A 26890-nucleotide genomic window follows, 5' to 3' on the forward strand; every position below is an offset into this window, starting at 1 on the left:
TAAACGGGCGCCATAATCTCATGACCTTTAATACGGAGACCTAACACTTCTAACGTGAATCATATTCTCTCCTTGCCCCCACCCCCTCCCCGGCCCTTTCATTTTTATTGCTTTGCTGACTTCTCCCTCTAGTTAGATATCTCGGTTCTGATTATTTCCCTGAAGAATTAGTTTACATTTATATTACAAATAAAGTGTTTGTTCTTACTCTACTAGTAATTTTTGTTGCCTAAATTTTTTTTTTTAATCATTTTTATGTTTATTGGGTGGGCAAGGGAGCGAAAGGTTCTAATAAGCTTTCTAATGCTGGGATATGTAATTTATTTATCATTTTGTTCTCCACCTTCGTTATATCACTAATAAAGATGTTAAATCAGACCTCACTTGAAGCTGATCTCTAGACATCACCCACCAAATCGTTACATTTTCATCTCTGATTGCCCTTGGGTATTGCCACCTCTTAACAAGACATTTCACTTCCACAGGGAGAAAAAACAAGTTACAGGAAGCATCATGCAGAGTTCTATAAATGTTATTTGTTCTCATTTTCTGACTACAGCAAAGGCTTTTCAACAAACATGAGGACCAGACTAGGCCGCTAAACCAAAACTAAATTTAAAATGTAAAATAAGCAGCAAAATAAGAAAAATTTTAAAAGAACACTAAGGCTAATTTACCCTCTAAATATTAATAGTTTGTATGAACTTAGAATCATGTTGCAAGACAGTATGGAAAAGCATCAGTTTGCATTTTCGAGCTTCCATGCATAGGCCACCAAAACTGGGAGCTTTTCTATATACGCCCCACAGATGATTCACAGGTTGCTAAACCTTAAGCAATTTTACTTGAACTATGCCAAGTACTACATGTCATCAACAGATATAAAGAGAGGTAATAGGGATTATAAAGATAGCATCTTTAATCCCTTATGCTAAACTAGCCTATAGGTATAAATATATATATGTATATATGTGTATATACAGAGGGTGCCAAAAAATGTATACACATTTTAAGAAAGGAAAAAACTGTATTAAAATGACGCTGAAGGTAACTACTTTGAGCACCTCCTGTAATTGCAGGAGTCAAATGTGACTTGTATTCATCTTCTGTCATCCATACATATTGACTATTACAATTTTAACACAGGTTTTTTTCTTTCTTAAAATGTGTATACATCTTTTGACGTGTGTGTGTGTGTGTGTGTGTGTGTGTGTGTGTGTATCATCTTATTTGTAAATTACAGACTGTCCTTTATATCCAAGTACTTATTGGAAACAAACACCTGCCACCCTTAACACTTTCTCATTAGGTGCTTCTCTAAAATCTCAAGAGTATTATAATTAGTTTCTTTATCAAACAAAAATGTGATTTGGATGCTGTGAAACAGGTAAGACAACATTTTGAATAGCATCGCTAACATCATGTTTTAAAGTTTGATGGTGATCACAAATACTGCCAAAATAGAAGAATGACTTATTTTTTTTAATAAGTGTTCATTTGGTATATTTTTACCATTTCAATTTTATCTGACAATAGCCACAATTAACAGTTCACGAAACACTTTTTTTTTTTAAGACTATTGTGGGTATTGAAAATATAGCAACTTCTTTGTCAAAAGCTTTGACAATGTATAAGATCTAATTTGCAAAAGAGCCAAAGTATCATGAAGACCTTTCTTGTCTGCCTTCCCCCGCCTCGCCCCCTCCACCCATTAAAAACAGAAGGTATTAATCACCAGATTTCAAAGGCAGTTGACTGATGCTATTCACTGGGTAGGGCATTCTCACTAATGTGGCCCCATGAATAACTCTCAAGCCTTTTATTATTGCTCTGAGTGGACTCTTAGCAGCACAGCCTCTCTTTAGCAACCCTCATCCCCTCAGGCTCCAAAAGGATTATAGATAGTGGCTGAAAGAAAGCATCCTTGGCAAAAACAAAAGTTTTTAAAGAGAAAAAAAATGGGAGCAAAGTGGACATATTGAAGACAAGTCATGATTCATGGCCTGTACTGTGTTCTGCCTCTCTTTCTCTTACTCAATACACTCTTTAGTTTGCCTGCTAGATAAGAGGAGACCAGACCAGTGCACTTCACCTAGCAACCAATAGCAGTCAGCAAAGAAGGCATGTCATCTGCTCAAAGGGAAAAACGGAAGAATTTGGGGTCATACAAAGCCAGACACATGTTCTTTTGCATTTGATCCCAAATTGATTATCAAAAAGGATTCAGTAAATGCTAAATAATTCTGTTTTATGTGAATGTTAACAATCCAAAGGACTAAATATTAGCTTGTCGCTTGCTATGTAGTAGTTTCAAGTGCTGGTCCAATTCATTTCATTCAAATGTTCAGTTTTTCACTTTCTACTCTTCCACCCCTTATTGTTCATAGAAATTGCCCGTCCCAGGTATATCTTTGTACCTCCTGGACTACTTCAAATGCAAAAATTATGCGGAAACCCCTATAGGACCCCATGTTCAGAAAGCCATTGGCTAGCTATCTTATTTTCATGCTATGTTTTGCTCCTGCTTAGAAAGATTTAAAAAACAAACAAACAAAAAAAAAACCTTTCTGAAAAGAAAAAACGAATAAACTTGGAATTTAAATTTAACACGATAAAACACATTTACCGAGAGCCTCAAGTGTATGGAGAGCATTTCATAACATCCAACTGATGAACATCACAGATGTTACAGTTTAACATAAAAATACAATCATTCATAGCCTGGAAAATGTTCTTCTTAAAATAAAAAGTTGCCTGTTGGATTGGGAGGAGGAGGGTAGGCATCAAACAATGCAGAAGTTTATTCCTATCGTATAGCCATGTGTGTAAGGGATGGTGGGATAAGAGACATCTTTCCCCAAAATCTGTACCCACGTGTTGTGCATATTTTCCCCATTCTTTTTTCTTTCATTTTGTATTACAAGTTGACATTATCCAGGCTTTCAAATCATAAAGGCGGATTGAAACACTTAAAAACATACTTAGCTACAAAATCACCTACATGTTTTCATGATAGCCAGTGAGAAACTCCCCAGTTAAATGTGTTAGCACTTCTTTTCTGGTGAAGTTATTAAACAGCATTTGTGAGAAGAAAGACTGCAAACCTCAACTGAATGACAGCTTGAAGACTTGGGAGTGCAGGGCTCAGATACCATCAAAATACTTTTTCACTGGTAGTTTTTAACTCTTGAGATTATCACTGCAATGAAAAAAAGTAGTTCTGAGACTATCAAATTCAGTGTTTTAACTCCTCACAGTCCATTTTGCATGGGGGAAAAAATGACGAGAAATGTTAAGCTACCTGACATTATCTTTTTAAAAGGTTACATTGTTCTTACTCAGTTTCTCCTGCAATCAATGATCCAGTTGGGGAGGGGTTCACATAATAGCCATTTGGGCGATGGCTTCTTGTTGAAGTTGTTGACATTCAAAGGTGTGTTAGAACAGACAGGCTGTTGCTAATTAAGGAAAGTAAAATGCTTTATCTAGTTTAACAGATCAGCAATGAACTCAGTTTTCAATAACTACACTGTAATGTGTTAATACATTAAAATTCGCTTTAAAATACAGATATAAAATTCAACTTAGAATGCCTGTTGCTAGGTCCATCCTGAGTTCCTCTTAATTTAATGTATCCCCTTAAAACTACATTCTGTAATTATCAGCTATACCTAAACAAATTAGGTTAAGTATATGCTAACATTTGCTAGTATTTGGAAATAAATACTGTAAAACTTTAAAAGTGTGGCTATGAGCTTGATTTATAGAATTTGTAACTCTTTATAAAGAAAACCTCTTAACTGAATTATTTTGAAATTCAAAAGTTCTCCCTTTCTTGATTCTCCTTAGCGAACATTTCAATAGGTTATAACTGTCGCACAGGTTTTGGACAAATCATTTAAATTCCAAATGGCTTCAACTGGGTGTTCCTTCTTTAAACTTGAAAAGCAGTGTAATGGAATAGTTGAGTTATGTTCCATGATCTCCAGCTCATTTCCAAAAAGGCATGGGACCAAAAACAAGGGAAAGGGATCCCACATCAATCCCTACAACAGAAATTTAAAAGTGGTTGTTAACCCCCTCTCCTGAGCTAAAATTGCTATGTTGCATATGGTTCTAGTTACAGTGGCCATAAACAAAGTACATTGGCTTAAGACTACTGTTTTCTTAGTATTAAATTTTAAAAAATTCATAAGGTAACAATAACTACCACCCGTCATTAATGAATGAAAGTGGATGTGGATTGTAAGACTAGTGAATTTTGCCTGCCGTCCATAGTTACAGCATTAAGCCCACAGCAAAATACAGGGGCTATATCTAATGCAGATTGGATAATGAACCATGATTGTTTTCAAAGATAGATGTTTATGGTTTCCAAAAAATTTTTTTCTAGGCTAAATTTTCTCCTTCACTTCTATTCAAACATAATAATAAATGATAGGACATTTAATTAGATAACTTACAATAATAGAATTTAAGGCTGAGTGAGACATTGGAGATTACACAGTCAAATCTTATCTTTTCCTGGTAAGGATCTAAAATTATGCAATCAATTAATAGGAAAGCTAAAACTGGAGTCCAGAGTTTCTGGCCATCCACTACTACCATAACGGTATTGTTTTATTCAGTTTATCTTTTCTGATATACAGAACCACTCAATATGCAATTCTGAATAATTGATAACTGTAAAATTTGTTAGGATCAGTATCTATACTGGGTGAAAGGAAGGTAAGTGGACTATCTAGAAAAAAATGTTGAGTGGAGTCTGCTAATTTTCGAAAATATTTTCTGCAGTAGGCGTGTTTACTTAGAACCCAGTAAGTTTGTCTTATGCAAGATTTATCTTCATGGTACTTTATATCAGAAGTACCAAGTGAAACACATCCTGGCTAAAAAGTAAATCAATCAACATGAACCAGGATGCAGGCTCTACAAGCACGTTCTATTTGTTAACAAACTGCTATTGGTAGACTGCCTCCCTGTTTACTGCTGTCGTTCATAATGCCACTCACTTGGGAATCCCGTTCGTTCTGTAATCAGCATATCATGCAACGGAAAAGCACATGTCATAGCATGTGTATCACAGTTACATAGATATGGACACAGTGAGTCCCCTTAAGAGGCGAAAGTTCTTAATCAGTCACCTGAAGCCTCACGCTGAAACGCTCGGTGAGGTTCATCATTAACCTGACAGCCAAAGGCCTCTGAACTTTACATCTAGTCCACACTGGAAAGGGAATAATAATAAAAAATAGTACTAATAATTAAAATAGAGACAAACAATACTTAAATGATGCTTATTAAGTATGACACATATGTATGTATGCATACCACTATACCTATGTATATATGACATATACATATATATTTCCATATACGTGTAATATATATATATATATATATACACACATATATTTTTCATATATATATATACACACATTTACTCCTTGTATCAACTGTATGATATAGACACTGCTATCATGCCCATTTTACAGGTAAGGAAACTGAGGCATAGAAAAGTTAAATTACTTACTCGAACTCACTTGGCAGTGTTTGTTAACTGACTGTCTTTCAATAATCATCTTATACTTCTTCCCTTAAAGACAAACTATGTCACAATTAAACTAGATTTCTTGCGTTTCCCCTAGCACATTATGTCCTCTCCATGTCATGTCTCCTGTTATTCCTTTTGGTAGAATGCAATTTCCAATCTCTCTGCCTATCAAAACCCCAGTCTCCCTCGAAATCCCAGGTTAAGTGATCCACTTGGTATTGTCCCTTCCCAGACTGCACCAGCGGGAAATCATCTATTTCTTCTCTCACTTCCCAGACTATGTTGTGTGTACCTTCAACCCCCATTTAGCAGATACCACTTTGGTTCTGGAGACTTGAACATTTGTTATCTTCTCTACTAAAGAGTGATCTCCCTGAATGTGGGAACTATTTAACAGGTCATTATATTCCTCACAGAGTCCCAGCCCTGTTTATAAATAGGTGCTCAATAAGCATGTGTTGAATCAAGTGAAAGACCTCATCATATCACGCATTAATTCTCTTGTGCACATGTTCAGCTGGTCATTTTCAGTAACATGAGTCTGGAACTCTTGTTATGGAGTTCCAGGGCTGAGAAGCTGGACACAATCTCTCAAGAGAAGCATGGTATAGAAATAAAACAGCCTTGGACTCTGGTTTCAGCTCTGCTACTAAGTAGAAATGGTATCTGTGACAAAGTGCAAAAATTCCCCAAGCTTCATTTCTCCATGTGTCCAACCAGTGAGACAGATGTATGGCATAATTATAAAAACTTTCTAGCTTTGAAATGCTATGATTTATATTTAGTATTGTTGAGGTCTCTGCTAAAAGTGACAAGTTCAATTTGGGTTAATATCATGTCTAAAATTTTACAGGGCAATTGAAGAAGACTTAGAAGACAATTATTGAAGGGATTAGAAATTAGGACTATTAGAGATTTAAGGTGTATTATTACAATATAAAATTGTTTCACTACAAAATATCATATCCAAATCATAAAGGCAGTTCTATGTTGTTGTTTTTCCCCCAAGGCAAATTAAAAGAATGTATTTACCTCATACATTGCCAGCGGGAATGTATAATGATACAGCTGCTTTGGAAAACAGTTTTGCAGTTCCACAAAAGGTTAAACATAGTGTTAGCACATGACCCAGCAATTCCACTCCAGGTATACACCCAAGAAAAATAAAAACATATGTGCACACAAAGGTCAGTACATGAATGTTCATAGCAACAATATTTATAATAGCCAGAGGGCAAACAGCCTACATGTCCGCAAATGACTAATTCAAAGGATAAGTGATACAGAATACTAGTCAGCAATAAAAAGGAATGAAGTACTGGTACATGCTCCAACATGATGAGCCTTCAAAACATTAGACTGAGGGAAAGAAACCAGTCCCAAAAGACCATACATTGTATGATTCTCTTTATATGAAATGTCCAGAATAGACTAATCTATGGAGGCAGACAGTAGACTAGGGCTGGGAAGAGGCAGTAAATGAGGAGCATGATACACAGTTCTTTTGAGGGGGATGATAAAAATATTCTAAAATTAGATTGTAGAGATGTGAATATGCTAAAACCACTGATTTGCACACTTTACATGGGTGAATTGTATGGTAGGTGAATTATATGCCAATAAAGTCATTGGGGGAATTTAAGTAGCAAAATTTAGAGAATGTCTATATTGGCCTCTATCTCAGTTATAAAAAATAAATTTTCCATTTAAGATTCTTTTCAGTTATTTTCTTAAAATCAAAACTAGGTCTATACAGAAGACCCTACCTGCCAAATCCCTGAGTCGATCTCAGTTTAGCGTTAGTGATGGCAAATGGGGCCCGGCCATGATGTCTGCGACAGCAGAAGGGGTAGGACAATGCCTGCTATTGGGGATATTACTTTTCATCTTCTTCTTCTTTTTCAATTACTAGAGACCTGTATATCTGGAGACTAATTTTAGAAGTAAGCTATTTAATTCTATATCAGTACTAAAATAATCATTTTTACCTGTTGCTAATGGTTACATGGAAAGCTTCCTTAATTGCACAGAAAAATTCTCAGTTTATAGATTAGATATCATCATATAGGTCAACATTCCTGAGTGCAGTGGGAGTGTGTATGGTTCTATTATTGCTCATCAGAATCATGTGAAGGAGGGCCCAGTCAAAATATACACACCACTCAACAGTATGATGAAACAAACACAGCAATGTTAGTATGGGAATTGGGGGAGAGTGACCTTTAAAACCAGCATTATAGAAAATATGCTAGGATAGATGGAAAAGAGCCATGTTAAAGCCAACGGTCAATTCTCTATCTCCTGCCAGGTGAAAGGCAGAATACTAAATCACCAGAACTCATGATGTCCTTTGTGTCAAAATTTGCATGTTTGCTAACTCTATCTATCTATCTATCTATCTATCTATCTATCTATCTATCTATCTATCTACCTACCTATCTATCTATATCTATATCTATAGCTATCTACACACACACACACACACACACACACACACACACCCAAAAATATAAATAAATTAACCTTGTTCAAAAGGTAAATGTTTCATGTGTTGGGCAAGGGCATGAAAAACAACATTTCACAAGTACTCCATAAGCATATTTTCACACATCCAACAAATATTTGAATATCAACTATGTGTCACCCTGTGCTCTAGACACAGGAAGAATATTGGTAAACATGACAAAAATAAGTCTCTGTGGTAGGGAGGCTCAGTGTCAGAATCAGAAAAGAAGCAAACTAACATCTCTACCTATCTATTGCTGAGGGGAAATTTTCCAGGGGACTCTCATGTTTCTGCATGTCTTGCAAGCAGAGGCGCTAACTATTCTTTTATTCCAAACTATCTCTTCAAGGGTATTTACATAGCAAACAGTCTTGTATAACAAAGACAGTCTCCATTGAGAACAGATTTTCTTACTGTCCTATACAGTCAAGACAATGTCTTCCTCCAGGGTAAAGCTTAGGCAGGTTTCCTTGCTTCCCATTATAAAATATCTGGGTTCCCAGGCCCAGGGTTCTGCAGCTGTGAGGCAAGCCACTCTGTCTGCATCATCTACCTGGGACCTATACATTGCCCCCAGGACTTCAGGATCCAGGTAAACTGACACTGACATGAAATTATGCTGCTTGCTGTAGCATGACTGACTAAGTCTATCATCTCTTCCCCAGGAGTCTAAGACCTTCTGCCAGCATTCACGAAGTGTGGCAGACTGACTTCCTAGCGAGCAAGTAGGCTAAGATGTCAGTACCTTCACAGTTGTTGATGAACACAACACACACACACACACACACACACACACTTCTAGGAGATAAGTGCTATAAAAAATTAAGAAGACAGGTAAAGGGGCAGCCCAACCATATTTTATGGGGAGTAATTTTAGATAAGGTGTCCCACATTTTTGAAAAGATGATATTGGATAAGGAACTATTAAATCCATTGAAAGACTTACCCAGGTAAAGGGCTGGGGAAACACATTTCAGGTGGAAGAAAGAACAAATGCAAAAACAAAAGTCCTGAATATCAAAAAGAAAGTTCTAAAAGTTCTGAGTCAGGAACAGAACATCAAAAAGAAAGTTCTAAATCTAAGTTGTACGTAGGAAATGTGGACAGATGAGGTCAAGGAGGTAGGGAAAGGCCTGAACTTGGATAGCCTTGTAAACTGTTGTGAAGGTTCTGAGTGGAAGACTAGAAGGTTCTGAGCAAGGAGCTGCCATCATCTTATTTACATGCATTTACAAGGTCCCTCTGGCTACCGTGTGGCATATTACCTGGGATAACGGTAAGGTGTGGAGATAGAAGCAGAAAGGAACCCATGATCATTTATCGGGCAAAGATAATAGTCCAAGTTTTGTCCAGCATGGTAGTGGTTGAGTTAGTAAAAAACAGTAAAAAACATTTTGTATCTAGTTATTTGAAAATGCATCAAAACAATAAGATGACTTATCCCCACAGAGGGATGGATAAATGGATAAATATATGTAACCAAGTATAGTTAAATAATGGTAGAATGTAGGAAGGGATATCTCAGTGTTCACTGCACAGTCTTTCAACTCTGCTCTAAAAAGATGAATACAAGTCATGTGTGTATATTTTTTTGGCACCCCGGGTAAGAGCCAAATTGTAGCCTCAAGGAACTTACATTCCTCCACACAATAATTAAGGCAATTTGAGAAGTATCAGCTCAAAGATGGATTTTAAACTCATGTACCTACAACAGTTTAGTGGTTACCAGTGGGAAAGCGGGGAGAGGAGATGGTAGAAGAGGGTAAAGGGCATCAAATAGATGGTGATAGAAGGAGAACTGACTCTGGGTGGTGAACACATAATGCAATATATAAATGATGTATTATAGAATTGTACACTTGAAACCTATGTAGTTTTGCTGACCACCATCACCCCAATAAATTAAAAAAAAAAAACACACAAAACCTCATGCAACTAGATGAAAGATCTTAAGGATTAGGTGCAAATGGAGAAGAAAACACTAAGGCTTGAGGCCCAGGTTACTCCAATACTGTTTTGAGTTAGAGATAGGGATATTGAGTGAGTATGCTACACTTTAGCTGCTATATTAGGTTTCTATTGTGGTATAAAACACCACTGACACATTAAAAAAATTTTATGGGAATTTCCCCTAAAATACTTTCTGTAATCATTCATATACCTGTTTTATTCAATAATTAACAAGAAGAAGAAGTCAATATGAATGTATTGATTTACGTTGACAATGCCTGTACCTACCTGGAGACACTGTACGAAACATAACTGCTTTGCTTTAAAAATCCATCTATAAAATGGTATTCTCTGTTTCCACTGTCTGCTTGAACTATGATATGTGGGTTTCTGTCTGCCTCACCTGGAAAAGATAGGATCTACACCAACAAGTCTGCATGAAGCTATATAGTAGAGAAAAGAAAAATACTAGTCAAGACCCCAATTGGCTATATCTAAAGGTAAAACATTATTAACATATCCCTTTTAAATGCAGATTTTCTACATTATTATTCAAGAAACACCCTCACCTATTTTTTTCACTCTTCACAGGTTTCTCTAATTCCTTACACCAGGTTCCAAAAAGGAGGAAGCGGAGGAAGAAATGACAGAGAAGGGAAAAGAGGAAGATGAGGAGAAAGAGAAGGAGATCAAGGAGCGAGAGAAGAGGAGCAGCAGAAGGAGAAACAAGCAAAAGGAAAATCTGTTTTTCTAATGCTCTTCAAAACCCAAATTGCACAGGGGAAGTAAATTTATCACCTATAGATTGCAGGAACTCCTGAGGCAGACATTACTAGACATACATCTCCCACATACATAAGCTCCTTTCATTACTATAGTACCCACGTTTATGTAATGTGCTTACATATCCAGATTTTTATTATCAGAGATGCTACTTTATATATGCTGTTCAAGCATGAGATGTCCAGAATTGTTCTTTTTGTAAATCATGATTTATTTTTAAGACACATTTTTTTTTTTTTTTTATGTTCTAAGAAATCCTTTTGGTTTATGGTTCACATGTTGCCTAGAATCAAAGGTTATTTAAACAAAGCCAATTCAAACGTGTTATTACCGCATAGTTCCAAGAACAAATTTCAGGTTACTTATATGCAATTTAAGTTCTGAAATGGACTACATATGGCTACAATAATGAGCCCATTACTGAAGGAAGCACTTTAGCAAAATATATAAACCTGTATGAGATTATGTATCTGCACTATGCACATACATTATCTTTGTCTCCCCAAATACCATGAGTGCCAGTTATCATTTAACAATAGTTAAGGATTAAACATAAGAAAACTATTTTCATTTTAAAAATAGCTTTACACAAGTATTGCAAAATTATTGAATTGACAGAACGTATAGGATATAGATGTAATTAAGGTCTTGTGATAGTTCATATTAGTTCCCTGTACATTACAGCAAATCCATATTCTTAAAAAAGAAAAGAAAATCTGGAGAACAAAAGCTAAACTCAATACATATTCTCCTATTAATAGTAAAGAAAAATTTGTACTTAGTTAATTATCTGTATCAAATGAGAAAATCTGTATTTACATCCCAAATAGAAAAGTTTGTCTATAGTTCTCAACTAACTTAATATTTATTCTCAATGGATTCCTCTACAAGATATTGAAAAAGCATAAATAATATTAGCACATATCTTCTACGAGGAGGCAAAACTCTAACATTTTTCATATACCATAAAAATGCACATATAAATAACCCACCAAGCAAATTTCAATGCAAATCTATGTATCATTTGTCACTGAATAAAATTAATTTCTGTGTCTAGCACAAGGACAGTCAGTATATCTTTGAAATGGCACAAGCCTCTCTAAATTTGAAATTCATGGGGAGAACGAGCACACACTTCTAAGAAGGATAATAAGTAAATAGAAATCACAGAATCCTGGAAGAGTAAGAAAGCTTAGAGATCCTACCAACCAACCCCTCAATACACTTGTGAACACGCAGTGCCAGTGTGTTGAAACAGCCTAGAGGGCAGTGTTGTCTACATCCCAAATTTTCAGCAGTCCCCATGGAGAGGCTGTCATCATTCTGGAGTAAACCAAAGGCAATCCAATGACAAATGTATGATTTACATACTAATTCAGTAAGTGTCCACAATTCTCCTTTGCTTTTGACACAATATATAGATGCTAAATACAAAAATTTGTTTCTCTCTCTCTCTCACACACACACACACACACACACACACACAATTTAATGTTACCTTTTCAACTCCTCAACCCTGGGCATTTTTTGCTACATTACTATGAATTTTGATTCATAATTGTGGCCCAGACACAAATCCCCCCCTTATCTTATAAAATTATAATGGAACAAAGGTCCTAGGTGTGTCTCTGGGCACAAGAGGTGAGGTGGTGGGGAAGGGAAAGAAAGAAGGGAGAGAGGGAAAGAAGGGCAGGATAAGAGGGAGGGAGGGAAGGAGAGAAATGATGTCTTGCTACTGCTGTTCCAGCAAGCTAGTTAATTGCATTTGTTTCATGTATCTCTAAACACTGGGATACATTAATTACATTCTGTAACACCAAGCTCTTCTGATTCCCTCTGTCACTTCCACTGAGCAATTTAATTGTATTCCTCCTAGCTATACACGGATTCAAAAAAAAAAGCAAAAACTTGGTGATAATTCTGTAGTCTAATATATAGTCTCTACATGAATTTCTGGTATTGAAATATATAAATCCATGTCTTATGAGGACATGTTATCCAAAAAGTTATATCAAAGTCTTCTCATCATGATAATCAAACACATTTGAGAAAAATATGCAAACCTTTTTGTTATGGTAATGTAAATGTATTATAAGGTAAATGTATTGAAGAACATGTATGGTGAATGATTAGATATGATTATAGATAGTGTCACACTATAATTCACAATGATAAATTCCTGAACATCTATAGCTGAGAAGGGAAAACGAGAGCAGCAGTGTGCCCACATGAATGCGTCGCCTACTCTCGCTTGGGGGCAAAGGTACACATGTGCTCCATGACTGGAAACTGCCACTTGACAGTAGGTAAACTCATCTGTATCGCCTCATGTTTATAGAAAGGCTTCCTCTTTGAGTCCAATGCATTGGGTTCTGTGCAGCAGCAGCTGTCAGGAACAAAGTTAGCTGGTGCGGGTGGACAAAAATAGGCAGTGTCCCAAATAATGAATTCGTCCACAATGCATATGCCGGAAGAAAGTTTATGTAGCAACAAGCAACTACGATGGCTCAAATATTTGGATCAATATACCTCAGATTCTTTACAAGTACCGTCATTTAAAAATTAAAGTACTATACTCCACATTTTCAGGGGGGAAAAAATAAAACATTCTCTAGTCTTCTCTTTAAACCAATTGTTTCTACTGATGTAAAAATTCAAGTCCCTAGAAGGTTAATAATACCAAATGTCCCTTCGACTTCCTTCTTTTCACAAATAAAAAAGCATGTTAGTGATTACTTCCACTTGCCATTCACAAGAGCTCCAAAAAGGGATTTTGCAGTCCTCTCACAAGAAACTGACTATGAAAATATCCCAGGAAACCAAATCTGAACAAAAGACAGGAGAATCAGAGGCGGAATGCTGGCTGCTTGACAGACGGATTCAACCTAGAGGGAGACACCTCCCGCACCTGTTTCAGGTCCCCATTGTGTTTGTCACTGGGGACAGAGCTGAGTGTTCCCTGCCAAAGCCTGCCCAAAGCTTAGGCTTCCCCCTTTCTGGAGCCTCGCCCAGTCTTACTTCTGACAGTTTTCTCCCTATGATCTGAATTGTTCATTCTGATTTCACTCTAGGAGGGCACTCACCAGCAGGAAGGTGATACACACTGATCCCAGGGAGACCCTGTCCCACATCTCTCACCCATCGAACCTTCGGAGCACCTATTATTACTACTTTTCTTCCCTTGAATTGCTAAGCCAAAGTTCAGATACAACAACACCAAATGGAGAGCAGGTACCAGAGTATTAGACTCCCTCAAGAGATTTACTTTCATATGTATTTTTGTAACAAAACTAAGAGCCCATCATTTATTTTCCAACTCCTCAATTAATTAATTAAACTACAACAATAGGTGACTTCTAACACGTTCCCCTTGCAGCAGTTTAGAAACAAAGACTTAAAACCTGTCGCCCAAAAGCCCCCATGCCTAGCCAAAGGGGACTCATTACACATAATGTCATTTTATTTACAGCCCACATCCCACTCAGAAAGAAATGTTTGTTTGTTTGTTTGGGGGGGAATAAAAGCATTTTTAACTTACCATCAACCGGAACATATAAAAATCCACAGAGCAGTAGTTGTGTAAACATCAGCCGACTCATTTTGACATATTAAAAAGGATCCAGATTGCTTAAGAAACCAATCCCAGAGAGCAAAAGTACAAAAATAGGTATCAAAAGAAGAGGTAGGTCCAAAGTTCAGACTTTCCTAGATGCTAATTAACGTCAAGAACAGCAAATCTCAAGATCAGAAGAGGTTAGTGGAGAGGTCTTGAATGGGGCACCTTTAGATCCATCCAAATTATCAGAGGGCACTCCAAAGGCTGCTGTATTTCCACACTCTGGCTTCCCAAACTCTCACAGCGTCAGTCCAGCCGGAGGGACTATTCAAGGATGTCTAACACTCACTCCTCAGGCTCCATTGCAATCCAAAGCCAAGTTCTTTCTTCAGAAGTCAAGAAGATGAAGGGAGAGGAAAAAGACCTAATTCCTAGAAAGTGTTCCACAAACTTGCCAGCGCGCTGCCGAAAAACCATTGGCCTGCCTACTGGCGTTCTTTCCCGGGTCTCCTTCTTTCTCGGTAGCAGCTCCACGTCCAGACTTTTTTTCACTTAACTTCCATAATCAAGATATGTCAAAGCAACACTTTGCAGGCGGGCCTCTCCTCTGCAGCCTCGTTGCCTCCCTCCACCTCTCCTTTCCAAAAGAGAGGCAAAGGGAAATCAAGACGACTTGGGTGGAGAAGGCGAACTCCTATGTGGCGGGGCCGCGGGAGGGAGGGAATGAGAGAGGGAGGGGCAGAGCTGAGGCAGCGGCCACCCCCGCGGTGCCGCCAAAGAGCGACCTGAACCCGGGCGGCTGCGGGCGACAGCGAAGAGCAGCGAGCGAGCTCAGGAGCCGGGGAGCGGGAGGGAAACGGAGCGCGCAGTCCCGCCGCCCGCCCGGGTCCCGCCGCCCGCCGGGGTCCGCCGCGGCTGCTCCGACGGCCCGGCAGCAGAGCGTCCGCCTCCTCCTGCAGCTGCCGGCGGTGGAAGGACTTAGAGGAAAGATAGCGTGGAGGCGGGAGGGGAGGGGAGGAACGAAAGCTGCTAGGAGTCAGCCCGGGGAGGTGGGGAGAAATCAGGGGGTGCTCTGAGCCCTCCACCTCCGCACTCCGCCACCCGCCTGTTCAGGGGGCTCCAGCCGGGAGGGTCGGGGGGTGGGGGTTCAGGGATGGGGGTTGGAGAGCCGAGAGTCCTAGGGGGACGGAAATGAACAAATTCGGAGCCGAGGCCACGGGTCAACTCCTTCCCCTTCTCTGTGCCTCCTCGCCTCCGTCCTTCCCGCCTCGGGAGGCGATAGGTGGGCTCTAGCCTCCTGCTAGTCGCCGCGTCCCGTTTAATGGGCAGGTAATTTTCTCGGTGAGTGATTTCATGGAAGCCCTTCCTAATTATTCATCCCTCCGTCTGCCGGAGATGCACGCGCTTTCTGGAAGAAGATCATCCTCCAGGACCCAGGGTGCAGCCTCATTACCCGTTAAAATCACACACTCACTCTTCACCTTTTAGCAAAATGAGAAGCTGAGCGGGGGGAGAAAAGGAAACAAAATATAACCACCTTTTGGAGCGGAAAGGTTGTGTGTGGGTGCTTCCTATGTTGTTAAAAAGACGGGGGGGAGGGGTGGAGAGGTTTACAGAAATCTCTAACCTCCACCGGCTTGTTTTAGCCGAGATCTATGGCCCCCGGAGGAATCTGGGGGTGGGGGGGGTGAGCGGGAGAGGGGAAGGGGAGGCATCTCCTCCTCTGTTACTCAGTTGCCTAATGTCCCCTCCAAGATGAGTTAGAGGCGGATTGTGGGATGCAAGGGAGTTGAGCGGAAGAAGAGGATGAGGACAGGGGATCAGAGAGCTTGGGAGCGGGGGTTACCCGAAACCCTTACCCTCCAGAATAAGGACCTCTTGAAAGGACAATCGGAAAGCACAGGATCGGGAAAAGCTGAAAACCCAACTGAGCTAATAGAAGCTCAAAAAGAGCCGAATTCAAGCCCAAAGGTGACAAAACCCTGAAAATTAAGGCAAAACCCACCAAGTGTATGCCATTCAGACCGGGGATGATTAAGGAAGGCTACGTTAGATCAAAGGCATGCCACCGTCTGCGGTGCCGCCGGTGTGGCCGGGCCCACGTGTGATCACAGGCTCGCTGGTAGCTGTTTGATGCTTGTTTGAGTGATTAGAAGGCGGGTTGCAGGAACTCACGTAAGTCCCCAAGCCGAGCTTGATGCAGCATGGTGAATCTTTAGTTCCCCCTACTGGAAAATATTAGGAAAGATTTCATGAGGCCGTTTGAGGCTGTTGGAGGAAGAGCCTTTCCTTTGGATACATTTTGGTGCTGCCACTTAATTTAACTCTTGCTTGCCTATTATGTAGGTGATATTGTGTGCGTCCCAAAAAAAAAGGTCAGCTACACTCAAGCAGTCAGGAGACTTCTTATGACACCTCAGCACGTTTCAAAACCATGGTAAGGAAACAGTCCTGCAAAAAAATAAAACAAGCCGCTCTTCTTGTGATTTCAGCACATCTTTGATCTGCATTTTTAGTTGGTAAAAAAAAGTATTAGTGTACTGAAGTTAAATCACTTGAATTTTCACAGAAATAAGTCTGAGTCTATTATTGTTTTACCAATACGCAAAAAAGACTGAAGTTCTTTTTTTCCCCCTCAAAGGGTCAACTTTAAATTAGATAATACTATGGTCTTGGAAAAGCCCCAAATTCATTGTATTAACATCTCTCTTAACTGTCTGTAATACTGAAAAATAACTGATAACGCTTTAAAACTTTTCATTTTAAACTTTCTGACTAGGTTTAAATTCAGGGATTAGGAAGTCTACCGCATTCCTTTAAATATGGTACCACCACCCTTCCAATTTCTATCTCAGTCAAATTTCCTTACATGGGTGCAATAAAAAATATTCGAAAAATAGAGTCTCCCTAATCAAATAATGCAGAAGTTAACAAATCATATAGATGCAAAGCCCTTTAATTTGAAGATCGATCTCAAAAAGGAAGATATTATAACATTTTACCTGGGAGAGTTTTTTCCTGGCTCTTCATTTATTGGGCAAAAAGATTTGATTATAGGCTTTTTAGATTTACCATCTATATATACCTTTCCTTAAATGATCTATAAAATCACTCAGAGTGAGGAAGGGCATGTGTGGAGAGTAGGGGAATAAGTTGGAGGAGAATGACCGATCAAATGTGGCTGTCCTCTAGGGCAGAAAAATGCTCCCTCATGCCTCACAGACTGTTGTCCTTGTGTTGCGTATGACAAATGTCCTCATACAAAGACAAAGTTTATTTACGAGACCTCTTCGGTTGTACCATTTACCTGGCATTTGGGGCCAAGCGTCATCATTTTCCCTTGATAATTAATTACCTACTGACAGTGACAGAACACACCACTGATTTCATTCTGGTGCCACCTTTTTCCCATACATGACCTACATTATGTAATAATGTCTATAACAAAGGAATTTGGGGGTCCATCTGCTTTTCTTGAAGATAAGTTCATAAACGATGTTTAAAAGTAGTACTTTGTCAGTGTCTCATTTGCTATGAAATGTGACCATGCAAAACTGATGATTTCATAGGAACGGCAATACCAAGTGATAGTTTGATTATGACCCAAACTCTCAAACTAAGTCAGCAACAGTAATAATAATAGTAAGAGTCAGCAGGCAGGAATGTAACATGGACAGTAAGTCCAAAGGGAACAAAGACACCACCTTCTGAGAGATTTGATAAGATCTATATACATAGAGACATGTATATTTCAATTAAATTGAACACATTTTTAGTGAGCATTGTTTATGGAAGAAATGAATTTCTTACTCTGAGTTTTTCTTAAAGGGAAATTCTTTTAAAACCTGAAGGTCTAGTAGAAGTTGGAAATTCACTGTTAGCAGTGCTTCATTTTATTTTATTTTTATTTATTTATTTATTTATTTTAGGTTTTCATTAAGACAAAAAAAATAGAAATGACTTAAAACAATCAACCCCCACTACCACCAAATTAGAAGGTTTAAGATACAGAGAATTAAATAGGCATTTGGCTTTGATATCTTTCCAAATATATTGTTTTTTCTTCTCTAAATAAGCAGCTGAATAGAGAAATGTACATGGAAACCTAGGCTCCTTTTATGTAAAACTTGGAATGGTATTATTATGTGCTCAAAATGTGCCTACCAGATAAATACATATTTTAATACATCTAAAGACGAAAGTGTGTGAAACTATAATTAACCCTAATTTGGGTAAGGTGATCAAATGGCCTTCTTTGTGATTGCACTTCTGAGTCAGCATTCCTGGAGAACCATGAAATACTCATCTGAAGGAAATCTGCGCAATATAGGATATAAAATACTAAATATTTATTTTCCATACCAGATTCTCCAAGGATGTGGAAAAGTTGAAAAACCCAGTTCATTATTTTTACTCTTTTCAACAAGCTCTCATTACAATTGCAAGGTGAGATATATATATATAATGCAAATCAAATGTTTGATCCATGACAATAATTTTAATATCTATTACCACACAGTGAGAACTCACTATTTGTCACAGATTATTGTAGTTTTTAAAAATTCATTATATTGTTTAATTTCCATAAGAGCCTTATGTGGTTGGTATCATTCCCATTGTACACATGAGAAAACTGAAGGTTAGATACCTAACCCAAGTTAATAAAAGGTGTAATCTTCCTTTGAACCCAAATCTGAGTTTAAAATCTATGCTCCTAAGTGTTAGGCTATGCTTCCCGGGATTATTTTAAGACATCTTCCACATTGTAGAAATTCTGTAACACTTTAATAAATTGCTTGATTGATCAATTTATGAGAACCCCCGATACACCAAAACATACAGAAATATGTGATCAGTATTTGTTTACACAATTGAAGAATCTTTTTAAAGCCAAAAGATGATTTGTTATCCGTTCAGTTTGAATTTTTCTATATAAGATTTTCTCACCATACTATACAGAAACACTACATTTAGATAAAATGCATGAGTTATTATATACAAAAGGACAATTGAAATTAGCAAGGCATTAAAAATTCAGATCACAGAAAGATAACTCATTTGCTCTCGTGTTTTTCTTTTTCCACTCGACCTTGTTCTAAAAACGATTTGAGGAAGCCAAGATAAATTGCATATTGCTCTCCTGAAATGTGTACTAAGTATCTGATTTCAACCAATTCATTTTGAAGGATTCACTAATACTTCTGTCTATGTAATAAGTCTGTCTGTATGTGTATGTATCAATGATTAGTACTTTTGGTATATTGCGTGGAGTTATTAAAATATTCCATTTTTAGAGATCTGAGATTTAAGTTGACTGAAATGTAGTAATATTTCACAAAAATAAACTGTTTTCTGCCCAATTCTATCACTTGTGGTCAAAAAGGATTTTTCTTAAAAACAATTTGGAAAATCATCTTCTAATTGAAAAGGTGAGTGATACTTTCAAAGTTAACACAGCTTTTGGGTAAATCAAATATTACAGTAAATAATAATTAGTATCAAGGCATAATTTTTATAAGTGTGTGTATATTAAAATTTGGAATTTAAAAAAACACATACAGGTATCTCACAGTTCATTGATGAGATTTTATCTTCACAATGTCAGTCCTCCCATTCCCTCCTCCCCCATCTTAGTAATGAATGAAACCTCAACCTCTGACAGAGTTGAAAAGTAGCTCTTTGGTAGGGAAGATAACCCCTTATCTAGATTAGGAAAGTGTTTTTGAAAATAAGCAAAGTTGTCAACTTCACAAAAATACAAATTATCTAGAAGTGCAAGTCTATCTATGTAGCTTCGAATCATGACAGGCTATGCTTCATATGTGTGTATGGTCTTTTTCTGCTCATTATTTTATTATCTCTATTTAAAGCTCTCACATTCTTATTTTAGTACATAGCCTAATTTCAATGATGTTAAGTAATACTCTTTTTCCTATTTTTACACCACAATATTATAAACCCAAGAGAATCCCTTTGATTCTTTGCCAAACTATTCAAAGTCCATCTGCTCCAATCTGGGCTTTGTATAATTGAATTTTAGCAACACATAAATGTAATCCTAATAGGAAGATTCTTTTCTAAATCCAAAACAGAATTTTTGTTCTTCTTAAAAATAGTAATTGTTACAATTCAGGGAAAGGCTGACCATACCTATAGGTCCCAGATTTTTAAATTCATCTGCTCACCGAGTTGCTTTTAGATATATTTAATAATGGATTCTTCAACATTGAAAGAAGTTGCTTATTCTCCATTAAACAGTATCATGGAATTAATCCAAGGGCACATGTAATCCAATTGAACTGTCTATGGTTCTACCATAGAGAAGAACTAATCTGTCTGGGAACAGATTCAGATTTTCTTCCAATATCCAAATGATCTTATTTCTGCCTGATAAAATAACTTCTGACTGCCTGCAGAGTACTTGAGGACCTTTTCACAACAAATACTAGGTATTTAGTTGTTACATACCAGCAGGGAGTATATAGGAAATATAATTTTGCTTTAAAAAAAGTGAGACAGGTAAATACACATTCACTTCCTTAAGTGATAAAAGTAAATATACAGGAGAAATCATTATGATCCAAGTTTACAGACAAACCTACAATTGAAGGAATAATTGAATATACATACCGTGTTTCCCCAAAAATAAAACCTAGCTGGACAATCATATATATATTTTGATATATATTTATATCAAAATATTTCATTTTGGATAAAAAGTCTCCCTCTTGAGCAGTTTCTACTGATTAATCTTTTACTCAGCACAAAGGAATATAGGAATACGTGTTTTTTGTCCTCTGAGTAATTTTGGCTTTTCCATTATATACTAACAAAAATATAAAGGAATCGAGACCAAATGGTTAAGATAGAAAAATGCTATATCCAGTAGGAATGTGAAATTTAAATATGTTTACATTGTATCTAATATAAGATATATTGAGCATCTAAATTAATTTTTAGTTTTCAGCAATGAGAGAAAAATTTCACTAAATATCTATTTTTTGATTTCTCATTTTCCTGAGACTACTCATCTATGATCTTTTCCTTCAGCGAGCTGGCAAACATGAGTGTTTGCGGTACTGATTGGTATAGAAAGGGTCAATGAAAATTATGTAGCATGATGAGCATTGAGGGATTTTTTTTTTCCTTAGCTTGTCCCTACAGCTGGCTTAAGTCCAGGTTATTACTTACTTATTATTTTGTTTCTCCCTTCTCCACTTCCCACCAAACACACACATTAAAATGACATTATATCATAAAGCTGGAAGAACATTTACAGTGGTTCTGGTAGTCTATTTTCCAGCCTTCATTCTGAATCATGTTTAAATGATCAGAAAGATGAAAACATTTTATTTTAAAGACTTCCAGGGATTTTACAATAGTCTTAAGTATACCAGTCATTTATTGTCAGGAAAATTTTTCTCTTCTTCAATCTAATTGGGAAGTAGCATTTCTACTTCATTATCTCTGAAGATAATAGATAAGGGATAATGAATGAGTGACTAAATGCTGGCTAAGAACTAGAGCTCTTGATCAAGTAGATCTGGATTCTGATCTTGTTTCTAACACTTACAGTGTGACTATAACAATTGTCTCAACCATAAAACAAAGATAATATTAATGCCTACTCAAAAGGGTATTTTTGGATGATGCATTTAAAGAACTTAAAATGCACATTTTAATTGGTTTCCAACACATAGAATCATTGGAGTGTACTAATCAATCTCTTCTACCATGATGGTAGAAACAAGCTGTATGTTAACCTAGAATCATTTTCTTTCCTTCTTCCTCAAAGAGCTTGGCCAAACTTTCCAACCATTCCTTGTATTCTATTAGATCATATGACTGCAGTCTGGCCAATGAAATTCAGGCACTTAGGTCTGGCCTCTAAGATACCTTTCACACCATCCCAGTGCTCTGACTATTCTGTCATTCATTGGACAGTCAACCCCCAAGACGGGATAAGTGAGTCCCAGAATGAGTGTGTAGAACAGATTATCTCTCTCCCTCTCCTAAATGCTTTAGACTGTGAGTTGAGCAATAAATAACTTTTAATGTGTTACATTATGAAAGTTTTAGAGCTTAGCCTAGCCTGAAAAATACAATCAGTACTTCGAATGTTGCCTAAGGTTTAAATAGTAATGTAATATATTTCTCCACAGGACATTAAACCACGATTAATATTATAACAATACCTAACTTTTAAAAATAGTTGTTATGTGGCAACCACCACAATAAAACTTTTATATTAATGGTTTTATTTAATTATTGTAAAGCATATGAGGATGGTATTATTTTTAGCCCCATAATTCAGAGTAGTTAATGAAAATGCAAAAGAATAAAGAAACTTTGAATGTGTCATACTTTGAAGCTGAGACTCATATCCAGGGTTAACAAAGGCTGTGTCATCACCCAGGATAGACTAGGTTATTCTACTGCACAGTTTCTCAAAGCTTTTTTTCATTGTTACTCCCTTACCAGCACTTTTACACATTTTTGTCTTATTCCCTCCTCATGGAATTTTAATACCACAGATACTGTATATGAGGTTGGACAACTAAGTTCAAGAACTCATCCTAGAAAAAGTGCTACATCCCTAATTGTTGAATATCACTATGGTCACCTTCAAAGTACTCCCCTTGGGAAGCTATGCACCAATGCCAGCACCTAGTTCACCCTTCAAAGCAATTTTGGAACTTTTTCTGGAATGGCCATCAGAGCTGTTGTCATATTACCCTAACGTCCTGAATGTCATCAAAATGTCTTTCTTTCAACATTTCCTTTATCTTCAGGTAAAGAAAGAAGTCATTGGGGGCCAGACCAGGTGAGTAGGGAGGGTGTTCCAATAGTTATTTGTTTACTGGCTAAAACCTCCCTCACAGACAGTGCTGTGTGAGCTGGTGCATTGTCGTGATGCAAGAGCCATGAATTGTTGGAGAAAATCTCAGGTCATTTTCATTTAACTTTTTCATGCAGCCCTTTCAGCACTTCCAAATAGTAAACTTGGTTAACTGTTTGTCCAGTTGGTACAAATTCATCATGAATAATCCCTCTGATACCAAAAAAAGGTTAGCAATATCGTTGCATCAAGTTTGTGAACTTAATTGCCAGACCTCATATGTTTGTGTACTATATAAACATGGACTTTACACATAAAAAGTACATTATTTTAATACATTATTTCACTCCTAAGAACCAATTTTGCATCACACCCACTGAGAGTGCATAGTCTCCAAATACAAACAATCCCCAATTCTCAAATGAGATGGGTTATTTTTCATTATACTGTGAGTTTGCTGGACACCCTGCTTGGTGTCATCCTCATTCCAGGACCTAGACTGCTGGAGCATTCACTTTCTGAACAAATGGGAAGGCAGAATATGGCTGGTTCATCCTTTGTCTGTCAACAAATGACACTGTTTCTTATATTTCATTACCAAAGCAGTACACAAGACCCACCCCACTCCCCGTTCCAGCTGTAATTACTCTCCCACATATCCACCTCCTGCAGACTTTTTTACTTTTGGAAGGAATTAGTTAAATTCATTATGGTAATATGGGTTATTGGAGGCTGAAGTGAAAGCCCGATCATTACATGTTTCTGTACCAGGTGAAACAGTGTCCTTCAAAGTGATATTCACTCAGAAACTCAGAATGAAACCTAATTTGGAATTAGGGTCTTTGGAAATGTAATCAAGTTAAAATGAGTTCATACTAGATTAGAATGGGACCTAATCCAATGATGAGTGCTTTTATAAGAAGAGGCAAATTTGGACACAGATACTGAAGCCCAAGGGAGAAGACAGCTATGTGAAGACAATGTTAGAGATTGGAGTCATGCTGCCAAATTCCAAGGAATACCTGGGACCCCCAGACCCTGGAAAAGGCCAGAAAGGATTCTTCCCTAGAGCCTTCAGACGGAGTATGGCCCTGCCAACACCTTACTTCCCAAGCCACTAGAATGGCAAGAACATACATTTCTGTTGTTTTAAGCTATCAAGTCTGTGGTACTTTGTCAGGGCAGCCTTAGGAAATTCATATAGCCATTGACTATTTTATAAATTCAAAGTGAGAAAATTCTTTTAACTTATTAAAAGCCAGGTAGATGGATGATAAATTAGTAAAAGCCTTGGAAAGAATGGTAATATGCATTCTAAATCTACTTAAATTAAAAGTTTATCATACATAGACCTGGAGGGTATTATGCTAAGTGAAATAAGTTAGACAGAGAAAGACAAATACCATATGATCTCACTTATATGTGGAATATAAAGAACAAAATGAATGAACAAACAAAATAGAAACAGACGCATAGATACAGAGAACATTTTGATGGTTGCCAGATGGGAGAGGGGTTGGAGGGCTGGATGGAAAAGGTGAAGGGATTAAGAAGTACAAATTGGTAGTTACAAAATAGTCATGGGTATGCAAAGTACAGCATAGGGAATATAGTCAATAATATTGCAATAATTACATAAAATTCCAGGGTGGTACTAGACTAATTGGCGGGGATCACTTCATAAATGACACAAATGTCTAACCACTATGCTGTATACCTGCAACTGACATAAAATAAAATTGAATGTCAACTGTAATTGAAAAAAGTACTGTAAGAGCTTATCATATATGTATATATATATATATATATATGTACATATATATACATATATATATATATATACACTTAATAGACATAAGCATATCTATTAGGTTGGTGCAAAAGTAATTGTGGTTTAAAATGTTAAAAATAATTGGAAAAACCGCAATTACTTTTGCACCGACATAATAAATACAAGGAAAACAAAAATAAGAGAAATATTAAAATTTAAAAACTTTACTTTGAAAGACCTATTTCAGAATTTCAAAACAGAATGGTATCTTTAAGATTATCTATTATAATGTCATTATATAGCTCAAAAATAAGAGGCCAGTATAAATTAATAATAGATACCTTGCCTCATCATAAATTAGTCTTTTAAAATTTATATCAACCTAGACAATTTTAGAATTTAGATATTGCATTTTGTTAATTGTTATTGCTGCTGCCCGTGGTTTCTGATTGAAGTGTGTATATATATGTAAAATTACACATAGAATCATATCACAATTTAAAAATAACTCCATACTAGGAAGATATTAGAAGAAATACGAAGTACTGTAGCACCTTTGTGGAAATATTAAATAAAATATTCAGTCCTGGTTTTATTGATATTTTTTTTTTCAAAATACCCCTTGCAAAATGTAGCAGAACCAGATTCATACAACTGCCTATGGCAATAAATGTAAGACAACTGTTTTCTTCTGTTGCTTTATTTAATGTAGCCTTAGATAGGGAGGAGTCTGAATGCTAATCTTTTTACAGCCTTCTATTTTAAAATAAAGAATGAGCCAAATCTCATTGTCTATGTTATTGGTCCAGTTTCCACACCAATTTTCTCCTAGTCAATTAAAAACATCCAAAAAACAAAATATTCTTTAAACTTAGAGTTTCCCAAATTACTGAACATATTATGTATCTTGGCAACTTTGTCATATGTACATTAGTCCTGACAGGAGTCATAATCATAATCATTATCAAGTAGCAAGACACACACACACACACACACACACACAATGCTGGGCCTCTTCCATCAACTTAAAAAAAAAGTCTCATCAGTCTGTTACCTTCAGCCTGAAGCAACATCCATAACGAAGACCAATATCTTGAACCAAATTCATAAACCGGTATGCTAATCAATGATACGCCTTGCACAGTACTTAGAGCTATGTATTGCATCAAAACCTCTGTATGAAAGGAAGGTACTAGAAAGAAGAAATAAATTATCAAGTGTCGTACAGTCAACAAAGTAAGAAAACAGAGAAGTTGGATATTAGAAGATTTGAAAAGGAGGAAACCATTCACAAATTCAGCCCCACGCATGGTAGCGTAGAGCTAGAGTTGGAGGAAAGTGAGAAGCCTCAGACATGTGGAACCGGAAATAAAAATAGACAAGGATGTCAGACGGTTTTACAAAGCATTGGGAGGATTTAAAGAAGACCAGAGAAAGAGAAAATACCATTTATTATGAATAACAAAAAAGTCGAGGCTCTGAGAAGTTAAGTAACAAAAGTACAAAAATAAGTGCCTGATTGACAAAAGACTCAATTCCATTGCAACTAAACCGTGTTAACTAATTTAACGTTAATCATTATTGTTTTCTGGCAATAGACAGGGTGTGCTGAACATTTTTCACTTGAGAAAAGCATTGGCAATTAGTGAAGGAGGGGATTTCAGGAGCAGTTCCTTGACTATTTGCCTCAGTAGGATAAGAAAGGGAGTAAGGAAATGAAACAGAAGAAAAGGAAAACAAAGGTGGGAGGACAGGAAAGCAGCAGAGTAAGGAAGCAGAGACGAGGATTTGATAAGCTTGGTTTCACTAAAACAAAGCTAGAGCAAGCCATGAGATTCTATATGTTTTGGGCTTGTCATTTGGCTTTGTAGCTTTCAAGTCTTCTCCCTGATTTCTTTCTACCCACTTCACTTTGTCTTGTAAGGAAACTG

The 26890-nt window shown here is 37.1% G+C and overlaps 1 protein-coding gene across 22 annotated transcripts in view; it reads right to left on the reverse strand.

The window, feature by feature from the left end:
• The window catches only part of ROBO2 (roundabout guidance receptor 2), a 1652913-nt gene that overhangs the window by 580981 nt on the left and 1045042 nt on the right, over positions 1-26890 (reverse strand). For 11 of the 22 annotated variants that reach the window (XM_074333474.2, XM_074333469.2, XM_019742012.3 and 8 more), the window contains exon 1: positions 14332-15327. The exons of the other annotated variants lie outside the window; for them this stretch is intronic. In XM_074333474.2, the coding sequence (XP_074189575.2) occupies positions 14332-14392 (61 nt within the window). In that variant the 5' untranslated portion in view covers positions 14393-15327. Of the gene's footprint in view, positions 1-14331; positions 15328-26890 lie in introns of those variants that run through there. 22 annotated transcript variants of the gene reach the window in all.

The sequence above is a fragment of the Rhinolophus sinicus genome, chromosome 17, assembly GCF_057876585.1.
Source record: "Rhinolophus sinicus isolate RSI-liver-muscle chromosome 17, RSI-T2T, whole genome shotgun sequence".
NCBI classification, from domain to species: domain Eukaryota; kingdom Metazoa; phylum Chordata; class Mammalia; order Chiroptera; family Rhinolophidae; genus Rhinolophus; species Rhinolophus sinicus.